This window comes from Pyxicephalus adspersus, chromosome 9, assembly GCF_032062135.1.
Source record: "Pyxicephalus adspersus chromosome 9, UCB_Pads_2.0, whole genome shotgun sequence".
Lineage (NCBI taxonomy): Eukaryota > Metazoa > Chordata > Amphibia > Anura > Pyxicephalidae > Pyxicephalus > Pyxicephalus adspersus.
Window position 1 is genome coordinate 53,444,265 of NC_092866.1, and position 20,345 is coordinate 53,464,609.

The 20,345-nt window shown below is 39.9% G+C and overlaps 1 protein-coding gene across 5 annotated transcripts in view; it reads right to left on the reverse strand.

The window, feature by feature from the left end:
• Window positions 1-1,391: 1,391 nt before the first annotated feature.
• DGKZ (diacylglycerol kinase zeta) overlaps window positions 1,392-20,345 on the reverse strand; it is a 128,891-nt gene continuing 109,937 nt past the window's right edge. For all 5 annotated transcript variants that reach the window (XM_072422039.1, XM_072422041.1, XM_072422040.1 and 2 more), the window contains 7 exons: window positions 20,016-20,275; window positions 17,216-17,247; window positions 16,924-16,967; window positions 15,011-15,131; window positions 13,984-14,020; window positions 11,817-11,916; window positions 1,392-8,145 (listed from right to left, as the gene is read on the reverse strand). In XM_072422039.1, the coding sequence (XP_072278140.1) occupies window positions 8,029-8,145; window positions 11,817-11,916; window positions 13,984-14,020; window positions 15,011-15,131; window positions 16,924-16,967; window positions 17,216-17,247; window positions 20,016-20,275 (711 nt within the window). In that variant the 3' untranslated portion in view covers window positions 1,392-8,028. The remainder of the gene's footprint in view (window positions 8,146-11,816; window positions 11,917-13,983; window positions 14,021-15,010; window positions 15,132-16,923; window positions 16,968-17,215; window positions 17,248-20,015; window positions 20,276-20,345) is intronic.

Below are 20,345 nucleotides of genomic sequence, written 5' to 3' on the forward strand. Positions count from 1 at the left end.
TCCTGATGAACTTAAGAGGCCTGTAAATGGAGTAAGCAAATTAGGAGTCGAAACCTCAGCAGGCTGTAAGTAGTATAATGACAGAATCTAAGAGTACTATATCCCATAGACCATTGTGATGCAGCTTGGTTGCCCCCTAAATTTAAATTATTTTTGTAATTCATAAAAACCTTCACTGTTGGAAGCAAGTATTTTATCCCTTCAACTGCATTATATTACCCCAGTATAGAATGTTAAAATGTCATTGGTGCAAGGGCCTTTATCTTTGCAGAAATCTCTAGGTGATCAACACCTAAGTAAAATCCTGAACTGCATGTGTTTTCCTATTACCATAGACAACCTTATCAGTAGATGCGGGATGTTGCCTGAAGTTGGAATTTGCTTCATAGACCTTTCCAGGATTTGATTTCCTGAGATATTATAGAACAGTGGTCACCAACCTTTTCTGACCCACAAACCACTAAATTTACCACCTCGGGACCATGCATGCGCAGGAAGCCAGGTGTCCCTCAAGTGACATCATGATGCCAGAACCAACCCACTTCCCTGAGCCTGCGATCTGTACGGTAGACATGGTCCGCGGCTCTGGCCACTGTGCCCTCCCAGCGAGGTTCTTCTCCTGACTCTGCTCAGGGGCGCACCGGCCGGAGCCGTGGACCACCTGTTGGCGACTGCTGTTCTAGAAGATAACTGAAAAGGTTCCTCAGGGGGAGGTGCCAGCTACATCATTCCTCATAGGAGGTGTCCGGGGATTTATTAAGGTAGTGCAAAGTGAATAATTGCTGCATGGGATAATTTACTTTTCACAGTTCTGTTAGTAAATTCTGAAGTAAGTTCAAGCTCCTGTGCTTTGCCTTGAAATCCCTCCACAGTTCTTGTACCACTTTTCCTTTCTGACCTTATAGAAAAATAACCCCCTATCCGCTCTCTTTGCTCCTCCAATGACCTACTACTAATTTCCTCACTCATACCCTCATTACACGCACGGCTCCAAGATTTTTCTAGAGCTGCCCCGACTCTCTGGAATGGTCTTCCTCGTTTATTCGGCCTGCTCCTATTTCTGCTCATTTAAAGAGCCCTAAAACCCATCTTTTAAAACTTGCCCACCCGTCTTCTTCTGTTGTCTAAATTCATCACTACTTCCACCACTATATATCTCCCCTCCTATTGTGTGATACTTCCTCCACCTCCGAGATTGTCACTGTCTGCTCTTTACAAACCCCTATTTATTGTACAGCGTTGGGTAATATATTGGCGCTATATCAATCTTGTTTATTAATAATAAATAATAATAACCCTATTATCTCACACAAGAGTTAACTAACTTTTTACTCTCAGGTACACTTGTCAAACATTGTGAAATTGTAACCAAACAAAAACCAGCACAGAAGTAAAATGAACATATTGTATTTTTATTGGCAAGAAAACAATACCTGTTTGTGTAAAGCCAGCCCCCAAAGAAAGGGAGCAGGGGTGGACACAGTGTGTATATAACATTAGGAAAGTGAGGACAGCACTAATACAATTGCTATAAAAACAAGAGATCGCACACATGTTCTGATACAGAAACCCAGTATTGCACACTCAGGGGGGGTGAGGACAAGAGGGGATAGGGCAGTGTAGCAAGGTCAATTCCCCCCAATCCTGCACCCTGAGAAACAGAAAATTGTTGTAACAGTAATATTTAAAAGCCACAATACAAGATACCAAGTGCATCAGTCAGACATCTGGACTAAAAGAGTACCTGTCACTGAGTAGCATTTGGTGTATTTCTGTGACCATCAGGAAAGGGAATGTTACCTTGCTTAGAATCAGGGACAACACTGAGGCTTTTCTGCCACTGGGTCAGCCAATCTCGTGCCAATAGACTAGGCGTTAATAAATACTAGCACAATATCTTCCATTCTGATTTTTTGCCTCTCCTATATAAGCAAAATCTTAAAAAAAATAGATAAAATATTAAATTAAAATACAAAAAAACGGTTGGAGCGATCGGATGTCCCCAATTTCTTTACAAATTTCCAACCTGCATTCACATAAACACACTCCAGCTGCCTAGTGACCGGCTCCCAGTAATACTGTGACATTTGTGAAGAGTTTCACTCTGCAACTTGATATGTATGAAGAGTGACACTTTACAGTCATTAGTTTTTCATCAGAAGAATCTGGAAGCTATTTTAGCAAACATTGTTCCATATTTGTACTTGTCATAGATGCACAATATTTCCCGGTCAGAGACCTCCTTTTCTTTCCCACCTTCTATCTATGTGAAGATGCATTCATGTCTTATAGATGTTACCTGGTATTTCTTACAAGGGGTAGGTATTAGGCCTAGTACACATGGGGCAATCTGAAGAATAATTGGTAGCTGACCAATTTTAAGCTTTTGGGGTGTCTATTGGGATGTGGATAGAACTGATTTGCTGATTAAAAGTTATGCTACGTGTACAAATGATGATCAGTTGTAATTGGAATTCCAAAAACAATTGGAAAGGTGTAATATCATATACATGTGCAGTGTATAGGGACTTCCACATGATTGATTAGTGATCAGAAAACTGATCAGTATGCAAAACTAGCAGCAGATCTGCTTATGTGTATTAGGCCTTACTGATGTGTAATACACATTGATAGCACCGTTTTCCTGCTCGGATTAAGCTGGGACATCTGCCTGTTGCAGGTGGTGCAAACCATACAAAGATGAGCATACCTGTATAATACTCCAGCCATATTGTGCACCACTTTTTCCATTGGCAACAGTAACTTTTAGACTAAACAATACACATATAAATAAATATCTGCACAAGTTGGCATTGGTTTTACTTTACAAGTTCCTCTATTGGTCTGAGAATCCTTTATTGCCTACAGAACCAGTCATTCCAGATTGCATTAAACTTCAGCTTTGTGTATTTCTAGATACACTAATTGTTTGCAGTTCAATATTTTTTCTTAAAGGATACCCATGCAATTTTCATCATTTCAATATTTTTGTTTAAAATGCCCATATAAACGTTGGTATAGTTTGCAATAATATTTGTACACCCATACTTGATCACTACAAGAGCAGACTGCCTGTGCTTCAATGTGCATATCCATCTGTGCAAGTCAATGGGCAAGGGTTGACTGACACAACCATGATCTCAGCAGGCTGTAAGCAAAGATGCGAATCCCACTGCCTTCCATTTACAACTTTGTAAGATAATAACCAACCTATGGACTAGCAAGTAAAAAAAGTCACATCAAAAATAACATTACTAGCTGAACGTACGCAGTTCTTATCAACATCATATAGTCTCCCGTGTTCCTGTAATTCTAATCCTGGAAAAGATGGACACACAAACAATAATGTTCTGATTGAATGTTTAAAGGTGTTCTCAGCAGGGTTTCATCTGCTCCTGCACCAAAGTGACGCCAGCAACAACCCTGTTATGGATAGTGGGATGGGGCAGGAACTGTGCTCCTGGTGCCATTTCACTTAGCCAGGGATAATCGCCTTCATTACAACAGCCCATTGGCTATTTATGCACCACCTATGCAGTATTACCAGGTAGCCTTCATTTGTACATAGAGGCAAGTACTCTTATACTACTAACCAGTTAATAATCCCTACATAGCCTATTTCTTTCTATTTTTTTTTTCAATAAATTGCTGTGAAAATGTTTTAACGGTCATGCCGAGCACATACCATACCATGGCCAGCTGACCTCACATGGTGAGATGTCTGAGATTTTGGTTGTGTCACACAAATGTGCACGTTGTATTACAGATAAAAGTACAGTGCCCATACTAGAACATTCACATATGCACACAATCCATCATATGAAAATGGTGGGGGTCAAACACGAGTGGATCGTAAGACGCTGGTTACCATGTCTGAAGCATGCAAGTAGCGTCTGTTTTCCTGCTGAATGGACCAATGCACAGCTTTCAATGCACTTGATTCCGTATATTGCAGACATATTGCTATAAATTCATTGCACTTTTTTTATCCCTGACCAGGGGGATCTGCAGTGTTCTTCGCTTTTAGACAGAGATGTGTTAGACACAAATGGATAATGTTCCACAGTCTACACAACAGAATAAAAGGGTCAAAGGCAACTCCACCCTGGTATTGATTGTCAAACTACAGTGCTTACACAAAAAAAGTCAATGTTAAGTAGGGCTTTGCCATGAGCTAAATATACTATTCATGTGTCAGAGGCTACATCAATCTTAATACAAAAAACGTCAAGAGAACAACTTAGATAACAAAAATATGCAATAAGTTAAAGTGAACGCCAATCCATAGCAGCCAATGGTTGATCAACTTGGATTCAGTGAAGTTCAACTGAACTGATTTTGTGAAGCTGCTATGCTTTTCAGAAAAGAAATGGATTTGGTTCTTGTTGGTCCTATGCACTGCCCCCTCCACTAGGCTCAAGGCACTGCCTTCACAGAATGTACTTGGATTGTAAGCTCTTTGGGGCAGGATCCTCTTCTCTTCCCGTGTCATTGTTTGTACAGGTCTGACATTTGCAACCCCTATTTAATGTACAGCACAGCATAGTATATTGGTGCTTTAAAAATACTGTTAATTATTAATAGACAGCCAGAGGTTTCAAGAAATGGGCAGCATGTGTAATACTAGCATTGAGCCAGCAAAACGTATTCTTTTCCACCGCCAGATCTCCCTTAAGAGTCTTTAGTGATTGTTGGGCATTTCTAAATTGAAAAAAAACTGAGGGACATAGATAGAAATGCCACGGGATCATTGGTGCCCAATTTTGGAAAGCCTATGTTTTGGTGTAACTTTAGCAATAGGATGTCCTAGGGATGATCTATAAAATGAAAGCAAGAAATCAATGTGATGGAGATCCTTTATGAGCAATGTTTCCTTCTTTTGTTCCACAAATGCTATAGGTCTTAAATACTGTGCCTTTGATGCCTATTGGTACAGAACAAAGCCACTCTTTAATCTGGGTGATTTAGGAAGCTCCGCTCTCTCTTAGTAAGACCCCAGGGTAAGAAGCAGTGACTGCACAAAGAAGGCTAACATGCCAATGGACCTGTTTCCTACACACAACAATGGCTGCCAATTGGTGAGCTGAATCAATATGTAAATGCACTGGCTTGATTTATCCATGCCCAGTGACGCTTTGTGCTTCTGCAGTTCCTTTGGTCTGTGTCTATTTGAGAGCAATGGCAGTGAAAATTATTTTCTCTCTGTAGACTTGCAGGCCTGGATTTTTTATGCTTTGTGGTGAATGTTTAACGTTCCTTATGTGCTAGTAATTTCTGTGACCTCCACCTCTTTTGCCACTAATATAACCCGACTATTCTTGTAGGGAAGCTTTTAATATACTATTGGGTATAATTTATAACTTGACCCTCCCTTTTTACCTTCTTACTATTTAGGCAGCCAGTATATTATTTATATCTTGGCCCAACTCGAAATATTTGCCTTTGTAAAGTGGATGGTGGGAGTACGATTTAGAGGATTATAGGTATCTGCACATAGGATAAGCTAAACTAAATCTATATGATTACATTTTTAAAAGCCAACTAACAGGCAGGTTCAGACTTGCTTCAGGATGAAGCAATTCTGCGTGGCTTGGTCATTCGCACCGTGGTGTTTGGTTCTTAAAGAACTGATGTCTGTATATTTGACAGCTGGTGGCAATGAGCTATACTAGTACCCCTCCCTGCTGCCCCGCCATTGTCTATGGAGATGATACTGGAAGAAGCTACATGTAGCGTCTCCCTAGAAGCAGCACTTCCCTGGCATGAGGAAGTGGTAAACGCCCTCCAAAGCCTAAGATGTTTCCAAGTATCTGTTAGTTCTACTTTAACAGAAATATCAGGGAAATCAATCCATTAACTGATAATGCTAAGAATAAATTGCAATAATTCAGTCCAGTATATTGGCCCTCATCTCTGAGCCCTTGGTAATTCCTTGCAGCCAGGGTTCACACAGATCCTAACTTTGAGCTGTTGTGAAGCCTGTATAGTCTACCTTTCTCTTTGCATGTGGTATCAACAATCCGGTCTGGCGTCAGGTTTAAATGTGATTGATTATTGTGAGTACATAACTAGATCTCCAATGTTCTCCCCGGCCCCTTTTAGCTGGGCGCACCACTCGACACTTTTCAGTAACCACCCGGCTGTTTTTAGGTGCTTACTGAAGAGTTGGGTCATAATGGCTGCCACCCACCTAAAATTTCTTCCTACCCAGATAAAAATATTTTTAGGGTAAAACAGTGATCTAATAGTCTGAAATGCATAGGAGTTATTCCAAATTACCCTTTACTAAAGGCTACCTGCTGTCTCACAGGGAAAGCCTGATATATCAAACAGGTAAACAAAAGGAGTACCCTGATCACCGACAAGGGAGCAGGCTGGTGAACTGCATTATGCTATTGCTGGTTAAAAACAGTAGCCCTGAAGTAGGCTACATTTACCTAAAATGTAAGTTTAAATGGGACCTAAACTGGAAAAGTTAAAATTATCTATAAGTGTCAATTAAACCCAAACACTACCCTAAATGGTTTACCTTTGTGTCTTCTATTCCCCTTTAAAAACAGCACTTCCTGTGCCTTGAGCCTTGAAGTTGAATATCTGCAGTATGGAATCATTTAAGACTTGTTGCTTCTTCTCAGGAAATTTTGAGCAAGTTTTGGTGAGGTCTGGCTCATAATTCCTCTTGCGGGAGGGGAAGCTGTTGCTAAAGACCTGCAGTGCAAAGATCTCCCTGCTTATTTCATTCTTTTTTTTTTCTGTCCCTTCCTCCACCTTTGCTGCTATATGAATACTCCCCACTAGTTAATATGGAGGCAGCTTTGACTTTGCCTCCACATTGGACGAGGTAAATCTAGAAAAGAAAACAGATCAACTGTAGGGAGCCAATAGGCAATACTGGTGACTAGTCTATTGCTTTCTTTTTGGGTGCAGCTTCCACAATCTTTTATGCTGAACGATTACTTACCCACAAATATCCCTGAACCAAAGTAGCTATGGAATGGGTACACTTAAATGGCAAACCAGTACAGAATATTTTTCACATGTTCAATGTAGACAAAATGCCTAAAACAAATGAGAGTCCATAAAATGAGATTACATTCAGCACACAGAAATGTCTGTCCTTAAATAACTATGTATCCACTTAACTGAACACTGGAGCAACATCCTGGGCGCTAAGCATAATCTAATCACAGAAAAGTATATACAAAGTGCCTCTGCGAGGCATACACTAAACCTACTAACCAGTCCACAAATTACCTATTTTAAATCCGATAAGAGAGGAACTGTTTGAATAGGCTCTCGACAGCTATCTCATTTCTAAAGGTTACATTTATATATATATATACATACACAATTTAACAAAAAAATAGATCAACACAGCACTCCACAATGAGGATTAAAAAAAATATACACAAAACATTTTAATGACTGCAACCGAGATTCAGACATCATTGTAAAAAGAGCACATGTAAACTAGCCCCTATAGCCAAGACCATATGTGCAAGAACATGACAAGTCTTGTGCTCTGAGGGATCTGAGAAAAAAGGTTAGCACAAGTCAGGTCACGTATTCAGAGACAAAATCGAGGACAGTACAACACCTGCTATTACCTATTCAGGGGCATCTAAATAACCGCATACAAAAATAGAACTAATATAGAGGGGAAAGCACAGTGAGTAGGTCACTGAGGGAGATTCTAAAATGGAAGCATATAGGTAAGAGGCCTATTACCACAAAACACATTTTCTAATAGCACAATGAGCTTAAACTTTGTTTTGTGTGGCCGGGGGGAGGTTCCTCTTCATGGTATGTAAAGATGATTTGGTTTGGGTAGAGCGAAGACCAAAACCATAGCCAGTAGTTCAAGCAGGTGTTAGGTACAGTTGGTGGGACTTGAAGAAGATATACAGTAAGGCTTCTCTGTAAGGGGAAAGAAACAAAGGTGCAGTTCTGTCCACACTAAAAGAACCTGGAGGGTTGGATTGTCTCTACAAATGAACAAGTCTGTTTTTTGTGGGGTTTGGGTTTTTGTCACACTGCCGTTTCCTGGTCTTCCCTTTGGATCATTTGGTAGTGCTGTCTGTTCTCCAGGTAGGCAGCAAGTTCAGGGTCCTTCGCCTTCTCAGCTCTGTTTTTTGGAGTATCCCCCTGCAAGATAGATGAAGAATTTAATTGAAAGGCAATGGAAATGTTGAAACTGTTTAGCTTCAGCATACCCGGTAAGGGCAAAACAACAAGGTCACTTATCTAGGGACTTACACAGATTCATAACTTTGTTTCTAATGTCACCCTCAGTGGTCACCATCCTTTTTGGACCCACGGACAACTAAATTTACCGGCTCCGGACCACGCATGCGCGGGGAGCTGGGTGTTACTCAAAGGGAAAAAAACTTCCCCCATAGTGATGTCATGATGCCAGAACCCGCTCACAGGTATCTGCATCCCCACCCAAACCACCTATAACAAGTTTATCACATTTTTGATTTTGAAGGTTACTCATATGATAAATTCTAGGGAATCTGGATTGCCTTTGATTTCTTACATTCTTTATATAGATTGTAAGCTCTTCGGGGCAGGGTCCTCTCCTCCTCCTGTGTCAGTTTTTATCTTTCTGTCATTTGCAACCACTATTTCAAAGTACAGTGCGACGTAATATGTGGGCGCTTTATAAATTCTGTTTAATAATAACAATGAATTTTTCATTGATAATGTCTATGCTGTCACTAAATGCGATCTCCTGAAATTTTGCCAGATGGAAAAATCTGACACAAAATTATACACAATGTTGCTTGCAAACACAATAAAATAAAGAACGTACAGCTTGATTGAATAAACAGTTATTGATTGCATAATTGTGAATGTGAGATATTGGGTCTAATTAGAGAGAAATCCCGAGAAAACAATTAGAAGGTGGGGAGAAGAATGCAGAGTTTATAGAACACAGCGGATAGCCTGTCTAGTGTTACCCAGGACAGGCAGTTGAATCATTCCACGTTTTGCTAAGATTCAATAAACTCCCTCCCTCTCTTCTCAATGCTGGCACACCGCTGTTTTACACTCATCTTACAGTTACTGTATCTCCAAGAAAATGAGTCACAGCATTACCAGCAACTGAACAGGAAACTAGGAGATTGAAGAACTGCAGAACAATGTTCAGTTTGGACAGTGGATATTAAGGGGGTCAGCAATGACATGCAGCTTGTAGCTGCATTAGTGGCTCAGTGATGAGGTTCCCTGGCTATTGTGCATTTTTTGGGTTTGGATAATCTAAACTGCACTAACAGATCTTTGAGGTATCGGGCTAAGATGTGGATTTAGGATAAATGACTGAATTTAGTATTATATCTAAAACAAGTGAGGGATACACTGCAACAGCCTAGATTTTTAACATTGGGGGAACCATTGAAATAACTTTCATGTCATAAAGGAACCCCTGCTATAATTTCTATATCTAAAGCTTACAGTGCAGACGCTTGGTGGTCAGAAGGAAGAATGCCTCTAGCATTGCCAGCCATTGGGAAGAAAGCCACTTTTGCCATTCTTACAGATAGCTAAAAAGATCATTGGTGTCACTTAAACTGACATGAGGGGTAAAGATTCCTCATTGCTTAAGGAACCCCTAGAAACCTCTGGAGGCACCCTAAGGTTCCCTGTTTGAGAAACACTGCACTACAGCATCTGTATTACATCAAGGAAATTGGGCTCAAATCTTAGTGGGTGTAACTATGAGGGTTAAGGTGCAGTTTCTGTAGAAAGAAGCATCACTAAGTTGAAGCAGTGCAGAATGTTTTATGGGAACACTTCATATATTGCACAGATTCTAATTAGAAGGAGCAGTCCATTGGCATTTTGTTTGACATAGTTTTTTAGGTGTGTTGGGGGGTGCCAGTATTTAAATATCTCTTGTTAGAGTACCTGGATCTGCTCCCTAGCCATTAAGCCTCAATCCTGCTGCTGTAATCTCTTAAACATAGCATTAAAAAATGGCAGCATGACTATGCATTTGTAACCACCATAGTAAGTGAATGGGGTTGTGTATCTAGAAAGTGTACAGTCACATCACTGTCCTCTTATGAAGTTAGCAGAAAACATGTTCGTTGGTGGCTGTGTAAAGCCGACATTCTCATTGCAGGAGTCATGGTGGTACAAACTTAAGGACTAGTACAGAATAACTGAGCAGAGGCCAGTTTTGAACTTCAACGACCAATAAATAATGGATGGTCAGTAGTCCCAAAACACCGGACTTAATGATCATTACCAAGTGATCAGAATCCCAATTGGTTTTGATTGATTTGTACACTACACTACATGACAGGGGTACTTAAAACTGATTAATACTTCAGAACACATCTGATCTATCCACATCCAATCGTAAACCCAAGATTCAGTCTCAGAGCAATTGGCTGAGTTGAGTTCTCTTCAGATTGACCATTTAGTAAAAAATCTGTCTATTGGATCAGTCCTAATGCCCGGTGGGGCTTAGGCTTAGTACATAGTGTTTCTTTAAAGAAAAATTTCCTTCTGTAACATGCATGTATGTGCAAAGCACCTGTTTTTTTATTTTAACTGATGAATGTAAGACAATTGGTTTAATCATACAAAGCCAATTATCTGTGACACATTGTTGGTTTCAGAGTGTCCCGTGTCTGGTAATGAGGAAAGCATTCTCCGTACCAGCCTGTGTATGGAATGCACATTAAAACCTGTAGCTGCAGGGAATGGGGGCAGATTGGGGAGGGGTGTAGCTGCCTGCAGCTGTCTGGAATTCCTCAGCTTCTGTCTTAACCTTTCTCCCAACACTTCCCGTTCTCTGACACCCCCCCACACCCCTTACAATTCTGCCTCACATCCCCCCCCCCCCCCCTTCCAATTCTGCCTCACACCCCTACCAATCGCCTCTGTAGAAGCAGCTGTCATTACTTTGGTGGGGGCAGTATCCACAGGGGGGTCACAGGCAAGGCAGGGGTACAGCTGGACTCATTAGCACAATGGGCTCCATGTGAGAACACAAGAGCCATCACACCTATGAGCCCTTTGTCTAATAGCACGGAGAAATGACTAAATGAAGAGCAGACTGTATTCCCCATACCAACAAATCCGTTTCTATTTTGCACAAAGAACATGAAAGGGACAGGCTGGCTAACTGCTATGGGTAATGGTGTTCTACATTCAAACATGAGGGTCAGGTTTTCAATCTGCACTAATGTACAGTGTCCTTCTATTAAATATTTGTATATTGATTTTAATTAGTCTGACCTCTCCAAACTGAAATGTGATTGGCTGCTGTAGCCTAAACTATGTATAGACGCTGGATAAAAGTCATCAAAAGATATTACACGTTTGTTTGCTGTTCAGAGAAATCTGCACACATGCACAAGCTATAATAGCCCAAACAAATCTGCCAGGCTGGATCACTGTTGGCACCCTAGAACCACAGAGGTTTTATACTGTTTAGGTTGTTGGTCAGTTAATTTAAAGTGATTATGACGAGTCTGGAATCATTTGGTTCAATGACATTTATCTAGTGTCTAAACATACAATATATTTATTATTATGGAGAATACAACAGGAGGTGCTGAACACAGAAGTTGGAGGGAACATCCAAAACTCCTAGGTGAATAGGAACAGTGTCATAAGTCTCCTGGCACGTGAACAATGCCAGACTAAGAATTCTGAGAACTGTCCAAAAAGTAAAAATTTAACCTCTTCAAAGCTTGAAGCCTGCAAGTCTCACAGAATTCTGTGACTTGGTTTTTCTACTCCTCCAAATTCCTCAGTACAGTCACACCTGTATGCCTACACAAATCCCCCCAGCTTACCTGTAAGTCTGTTTTCATGAGTGATGCTCCGGCCTCTACTATATAATGACAGATGGTCCGCTGACGTAATGATGCCGCAAGGTGCAAACCAGTCTCACCACTGCAACACAAACAACAGTTAGGAGGAGGGAAGTTGTAGCGTCTATTATCTACTGTCTAATAACTATCAAAGCATTCTGTAATTGTTTTTAATTCGAGGCTCCATCGTTTCTATTAAAATTTAATGCTGGCCTTTTCACTTTTCCGCTTTTCCATTATATGGCCAGTTTGTGGTCTTCAGATCCTTACATCTATATGAACTTACTGGACATCTTTTTAGAAAATGATTGTCATCTCTAATGTACAGTGCTGTGTAATATGTTGGTGCTATATAAATTCTGTTAAATAATAATATCATGAATGTGATGAATGGTTAGAGAGAAGAGCATTTGTTAGGTCAGGTACTGATGTTGGATGAGAAGTTCTGGCTCGCACTCAGCATTCCAATTAATTCCAAAGGTGCTCAGGAGGGTTGAGGGTCAGGGCTCTGTGCAGGTCATTAGAGATCCTCCACAAACCTAATCAAACCAGGTCTTAATAGAGCTAAATGTGTGCTTAGGGCAGAGTCATGCTGGAACAGGAACAGGTCTTCCCCAAACCATTCTGAAAGCCTAGAAAAGCAAAAAAATTCTGCTCCAGCAGTGCCTGCTTTAAACGTTTTCCTTTATTTTCTCAATTACAGACTTAATTAGTTTTCCAGAAAACCTTTAAAACATTTATTCTGCCAAAATGTCTAAGTATAGTTAGGAATTACTTGCTGGCTTGTTATTGCTTTGGGGGCTTTAATGCTAAAATTTTCCTGCCCTACTTTCCTTCCAGCTTGGAGTCTCACCGCTTTTGGTGAGCATGATCTCCCCATAGCAGAACTAAAGCCTGTGGGGAAGATTAGAATTGAGGAATTTTTACCACTGCAGTCACCAATAAATTATAGCTGGACTCCAGGTGGCTATCAATTCATAATGAATTAAAAGGTTCATGCAACTGTTTTAAATCCTGAATTTTATATCCAACTCCTGCAATATTCTGTATAGGTATACTGGGAGCCAATCAGGTATGCCATATGTAAATGTATGGACAAGAAAAGTATTTAAGGGGGGGAAACAGGAGATGAACTGATTTATCTGCTCTTTTACTGTCCAGTAAAAAAACATTTGACAGAAAACATCATTGTATAATCTATACAGAAAAGGCAGAAGTGCCATTTACCTGGCTGTGCTGTATGGCAGCACTGTGCAAATCTCAGAACTGAAAGGAACATGAATACTAATCCTTTGATAGGTAAAGTTGCTCCCTACACAGGTCTGTCACACAGCACAGTCCTGTTGGGCAGGGACGGGGACCTGATTTTGTTTGGCTACAGTTTAGTAACACTTACATCCCAGACTGTGATTAAACAGTAAAAGAATAGCAGCAGACTGAGCTATATCCTGTTAGCATGTTCATTGGACTGCAGCACAACTGATTTGGATACTTGTGCAGTGCTGATCCCAGAAATTTTTCTAAGCTGGATGGAAACCCCTAAATTGTGACTTAACTCATCAGTAAAAACCCAAAAAAAGCTGGGTGGTTGCTGAAAAGTTCAGGGTGATGCACCCAGATAAAAGGGACTGGGGAGAACACTGCTGTCTTTTCTCCCTCAATCCCCCTGATCTATTATACAAGGATTATAAGAGGCTGATACAGAGTTAAATACAGGTTATCATGCTGCTTCCTTAAAAAATTGAGATGCATACATTCATAATATATTAATATACGCACACACTTTTTATTGGTACCTGAATTGTGTTGTGCTTTTGTAATATCTGCCTTCAGTTCAGCTTTAGGAATATATTGCCAAAAAAACGAAATACCAGTTTGAGTAGACTGAACAGATTGGCTGCATTTTAAAAACGTCATTTCTATTGTGCTGGCAACAGATGTTTAACGGCTGATGTATATACCTAGAGATGAAAACCTCAAAAGCTTTGCTGATGTCACAGAAACTACCCTTTTAGAGGCAATTACGTTTCATTGCTTTAAAAACAAAAATCCTCCTTTAAGCCTTTTCTGACATTAATGTCTCTTTAACACCCATGACTCAGCAAACGGCCCACGAAGGGATTTTTGGCAGCCGCTCAGTCCAACTTACTTCTTGAGCTCTGCAACATCCAGGATTTCTGATGGAGCTGGACAAAAAACACAGCAAGACAAAAAATGAGACATTTGGAGCGTTAAAGGCAAACATTTATTATGAATGAGACAGGAAGCAACAGAAAAGAATGTTTTAGAGCTTAACAATCTTATCTTTTATGACGTTGTTCCTGTTCTTTAAAAGTAAAATCCCGTAATGCAGCTTTTTCTCTAAACCTTAAAAATCTTCTTGTTATAACTTGGATTAGTACAATGGGAGAGGTATTTCTGGGTCCATAGTGCTACATCTCTCATACACCCAGCACTGTGGTCATGTCCCTGCCTCCTTCTCCTCCTGCCCATTCAGAAAATAAGCTTGTGTGTTGTGCATAAGGAGAGGGAGGCGGGGATGTGACCACAACGTTGGATGTATAAGAGCTACAGGACCATTACGTAAGAAGTACTAATCTGAAGTCTGACAAGATAAATTATTTTATGATTTAGAGAGAGAGCAGCATTATGCAGCCTGGCAGTGCCTCAATTTCCTACTTTACAGAAGTCTTCTGCTTCCTGTGGTGTCTTTTTGCAGGAAGTTAGAGAAAATCTCTAGAGCAGGACACCAATGACATAAACCCTCTCCAGCCTTTCTAAACGAGGAGTTGGTAAGATTTCCTTGCAAAAGGAACAGTGGCAGGTTGATCTTCTGCCCGCGAGGTCAATTCTACAAAACTTACCACTAAAAACCTCTATCACCGCTGCAGTAAGAAACAATGTTCAATGTTCAATTTGCAGCTGAATGAACATCTGCCTAAAATTTACCATATCTGATACAATCTAACTTTTTCAATTTTTTTTTTTTTTTAGATTTAGCAAACTAATAATACGAGGTCCTACCTAAACTATTTAATGTGTATGCAATCAGGCAGGCCTTGTACTAAAACTTGTTGGTAGATCTAAAAGAGATTTTACAGTCATGCTGTAATGTGTATGGTAAACTTGATCAGGATTTAGCTGTGTGTAAGGACTCTTACTGTGCAGGGACTTACCGTGCTCAATGATGTATTTAACAATCTCCTTACTCCCAGAATTCACAGCGTGATGTAACAGCGTCCGGTTTTCAATATCTCGCTGAGCCATGTTACCCCCAGCGCGATGAGCCTCCCGGAACTGAGGGTAAAACAGGACAGGAAGGGAGGTTAAAGTTCTGTCCATCATTAGGCTTCAAAAAACCTGGTAATAATTAAAGAATGGTTGCTGCTACTGCTAGCTTTGTTTTTAGAGGTGCACACTACCAGGGCTCCATCACCTCTGTTTTTTAAAGAAAGTTTCTGGCCTAAACAAACATGTGCAGAGCAGATGACATGACAAGGCTTCTGACTGACACATGCTTGTTTTTGGTTGGTTCTTTTACAGATCTCTTGTGCTGAAGGTAAACAACTGACATTGGCATTATTTTGTAGGCATCTGGCTGCACGCACCTTTTATAATGTTCAAAACAACCTGGTGTTCCAGGATCTTGGGTACTTTTATAATACAAAACAGATGGCAGTCTAAGGCAGGAGGAGATTGGCTTAAAAACTAAGTTTAAACAGTGCTCTATTGGTTCCTTGATGTGCAACAGAATGGGACCTGGGCCTGTTGTATAATGGGCAATCTCAGCTTTGGGGGTACCTTGAGTTTTCGGATAAGGATGTGCACTCATTGGTGTCTCTAATTTAATACCAGTTTACATCACCTTCAGTACAGAGGCAACAAAATTATAACTGATGGGAATAAATAGGGGACAAGATTTAAAAATAAGTACGACTTCTATAAATGCACAGCTATTGGATGAGTCTGACTCCTCTGTATGATGATCTGAAAGCTTCTAATAACTTGATGAGGAATAACAAATTTCCCCTTGCAGGCAGATCTAAAATAAATGCTGGTGAACTGTGTGTTTAATGAGAACCAATATTAAAAAAAAATATCATAGAAGTACAGAAATCGAGAAGTTGTGGAAGTAGAATTTGGTGTTGCTTCATACACGTAAAAATGTTTTTTTGGACCACCTGATGTCAGTCCTTCAAGATGCTAATCAGTGAGAAAGTAAAATAAACCATGCCTTGGCCCAAATTATGATAGAACGTCAAACTGGTTGAAAAAAAGAAAAAAAAATGAACTCACAATGGTCTCAGAGGGCTACATAAATGTTTTTGCACATTTCAAGTGGTGAAGCTCTAATTTCTGCAGTAATAGGGGCAGAGTCAGGAACTTGTGGGAAGAGACCCAGAAAATAATAATAGTCTGTTACTAATGGTTTAATAACTAAAGTCCCACTTTGAAAATGTGCGATCAGGCAGGTGTTTAATGCAGAAAGGGACAGATGATGTTCCTTCTGCTATAACAATTCTTACCTGCCTGATTGCATCCTAGCTGTCAAACTTGTTGCCAGGAACACCCAGAAACCCGGCTTCCCCTGCGGGTGCCAGGACTGCATAACTTCCTGCATGCTGAGTTATGTCATCCCGGCCCAGCACACCGAGAGTTATCACCATGTGAAAAGGGTATTTAGATGGAAGTGTAATTTTAAATGGGAGACAGATTAAATCCCAACTCGGGATATGTTGTAAACATATTTTATCCATTGGGGAAAGTCACTATTATAAAAAAAAAAAAAAAAAAAAAAAAAAAAAAAAAAAAAAAAAAAAAAAAAAAAAAAAAAAAAAAAAAAAGCTACGGTAACCACTGTAAGCCCCCTGGCCATGTTATATGTTTTGTTCTGAACCCTGGCCTGTTGAAGGCAGTTGAAAAAAACAAATCTACAGATCAAACTGCCAGGTCTTATCCTATACAGGTTGTATTAAGAAAAAAAAAGAAACATTTATTTTCAGTTGGGTCCAATAAGATCCAAATAATATGCTATGTGTACTTGTATTAAAACAGGAAGAGAACCTGTAATGACAAAAGCACTGCATACCTTTTCTAAATCATCACTTTTTGCAGCTTCCAATAAACATTCATCTATAAAAAAAAAAAAAAGACAAAGAAAAGTTTAAATATGCTCAAAGCAAACTTCTATCCTAAAAAAAAACAAAACTTTCTTTTGCAATATGAAGGAAACGCGCCCTTTGCCCAGTACTGAGAGTATATGAACATAAAACAGCAGTCATTCCTAGGACAAAAATAGTTTAAGGAATTGCCCCAGATAACCACACCTTGTACGGAACACAGAAAAGCAACTGATAACAGGATTTATTTTGCATGCTCACCTGGCTGGCAGTCAGAGATGTCATTTTCTGTCCTTTAAAAAGAAAGACAGAGTAAAAACTTAAACTCCACAAAAAAGTGGTTTCATTTTAAAATACAACATGTCTGATCCATGAAAAATGTGAAATTGTTAAAACAATTACTGGTAATTACAATTATCCAGAAACCAAAGGAATTTGAGCTGCTTCTGATTTTCATTAAAGGCCAATTGAACTTTGTTTAATCTGGCCAAATACCAGCTTGCTTTAAAAGAAAGTTTGCAAAATCTTCAGTTTGTTATATTTAGAAAGCAGACCACTACAGTGTAGGAAAGCCTATCCTATGTGAGCATACTGTAGAGAAGAAGGCTTCTCTTCCTTTCTCTGCACAATTGTCTGACACTTCCCACCTTCCTTATTGAAGCAAAAAAAGTGCAGGGGTGCAGAGCCAAAACTGCAGACCCAACATTAAGAACCATTGGCATTAATAGAAAGTTAGCCACTTCTTTGTGAGGTATATCTGCTTTTCTATGCATTCTATTTGCCAGTCATAGGCAGACCTTAGTTGATGTCATAGGTCACACCTTAAGCCATAATCAAGAAATCTCATCACCATTGAAACAAAGTACAAAAAATGGTTGTTTAATTTTCCAGCATTTACCAAAAATGTGAAACTTCACTTTTCAGAAGGCTGACCTTTACAAAATGTCTACTTTATTTATTTTGAAGAACCTCATATAAACACAGGAAGTTTAGATTTTATCCTTCATTGTAGATCCCAGCCAGGGTGACTAAAGCAATCAGGATTTTAACATGTCCATTGCCCATCAGCACCCGGCCACAACAATAATACGGCCAGCCGCCCCAAGCGTTTTATAGATTGGCTTGTGTAATAAGGATGAAGGATGATTTGCTTTGTTTATACTTTTCTATTAGGACCAGATGCCGGTTGCACATGTAAGCATACAAAACCATATCATTAAATTTCTCCACTTGTAAATCCTTCTGTATTATTTACATGCCACAAACTTTAAAGCTGGGATTAGGAAACCCAAAAACCAAATTAGAAAAATGCATTGTTGGTGAGGGAAAGTGGTCTAATGATGCTGCCAGATCTCAAAGTCTCGTAATCAGCTATTCTCTAAAAAGCAGCTATTTGTGGTATTGTGGAACAACTCTATTTTGTTTTAAAGAATAAGTGTGCAGGCTGAAAAAAAAATAATTGTGGACTAGTGTGTTTCTGATGAGTCTGCAGCCTCAGTGCATATATTTTTATCCTGCCTTGCTGCTAATATTATTATCCAATATTTATATAGTGCCGACATATTACACAGCACTTTACAAAGCTTATAGTTGTCCCTCAAAGGGGCTCACAACCTCAGTCATATGTCACTAACAAAGTCTAAGAACAATTTTGAGGGAAAGCCGATTAACCTAACTGCATGCTTTTTGGGATGTGGGAAGAAACCGGAGTACCCTGAGGAAACCTATGCAAACACAGGGAGAACTGGGATTATAACCTGTGACCTACTGCTGATATTGTGAAAGTGCTTACCTCTAAAGTATCATGCTGCCCAAAATTATTCAACATAATGTGCAAAACAAATTAAATTGCTGCAAGAATTATTTAGTATTTAAACCCTTGCATTCCATTAGTCATTGGCTGCAGATTCCACCTATTATTTCTATCCTGGAAAGTAGACTAAAGTTTCATGTTGGACTAAGTGAGCAAACTGCCTCTGAAGAGCTTCCTCTATTGGCAGCTGATAGTGGCTTCTTCCATAGAACAACAGGGTATGAATATATACATGTTAAGCATTTAGAAAAAAGCGGTACATATATGAACTGAGGATGCCAAGCGCCCGCTTTCTCCTTCTACCTGTCAGTCCACACCTCACCAGTCCAAATTCTGACATCAGATTCTGACATCAGAAAGAAAATTGCTGATAGTAGGTCACCTGTCAACCATCTCCCTCCTCACTTACTGGTGTCTTTTAGTTAAATGATCTTTGATCTGATTTAAATGGCAGTTTTTGGTTCACTGTGAATTTCAAATCAATATTTGATGATTTACTTACACTGTCTGATTTTTCCTGTGCCTAAATGGGTGATTTTTTGCTAGACAAATTGAATCATCCTACGAATGCAATTTATTTTCTCATGCCTTGGTGTGCTTGCTTGCCTTGTGTCTTGAGCGTTAGTTTATAATTGATTTTGAGGCTATACAGGCTGCCAGTCTGGTGTACTTAAGTGCTAAACTAAAAGCAGATGTAGATTTAGTTGTATGCAAGGAAACCAAGTCCTCTGCAGGCTCCAGGTACACTGCACAGACTCAAGCAGCAAGAAGATATGGCTGTCTAGAATATACTTGAACCAATAGCATAAAATGCTCAAACAATGACACTCAAGTGTCTATATGTGACATTTTTAAGCCTTTACAGCTTGTCCGCATATAGTTTAATCAAGAATTATTCCTGTTGCTACGAAGTGCATGGTGAAACCAAATAAATGCATCTGCTCCTCACTCTAGTAACAAGGCCAGGCTTTGACATTCCTGAACTAAAGTGCACAAAGACATGTGCTTGTGTACAAAATCATAGATCTGCTCCTCCAAGGGGCTGGTCCAGACACTGCAAGGACAGGCATGGGGGGCATTAGAGACAATGCAAATCACCATTGCTGCAGCAACTTCTAGCATGGAGCTGGCTGACTCCTAGCCAAGGTTAATAAATCAGGAACAGCAGCTTCCTGACCTTTCATTAATTGAAATACTGTAAATGGGACTGTACATGTCACATGAAAATATTATCTATCAGCACCATACCTCTGCCCACATGTGTCTCCGGGTTTGGACACAGAGCTGTTGCTGCATGTTCTGCCTGCATGCATTGATCCATTGTGAGGCTCCGTAGTAGCTGGGGAGTCGGGAGGAGATGATGGGAACTGAAAGTGTGGATTGGAATTGGTTGGGTGGTCTCTGTTGGGTATTGCTGGGGAAGTGCCTACAGACTGGGTAATGATCAGCTCTGGGTCCAGAACATACAACTCATCCTGGCAGATTTCTAGCACATAGTTCAGGTGCTCCTATCAAAGGACAGAAAAGGGAGATAGACGGTCAAACACTGCACTAAAAATATCAATTTCCACTCAAAAT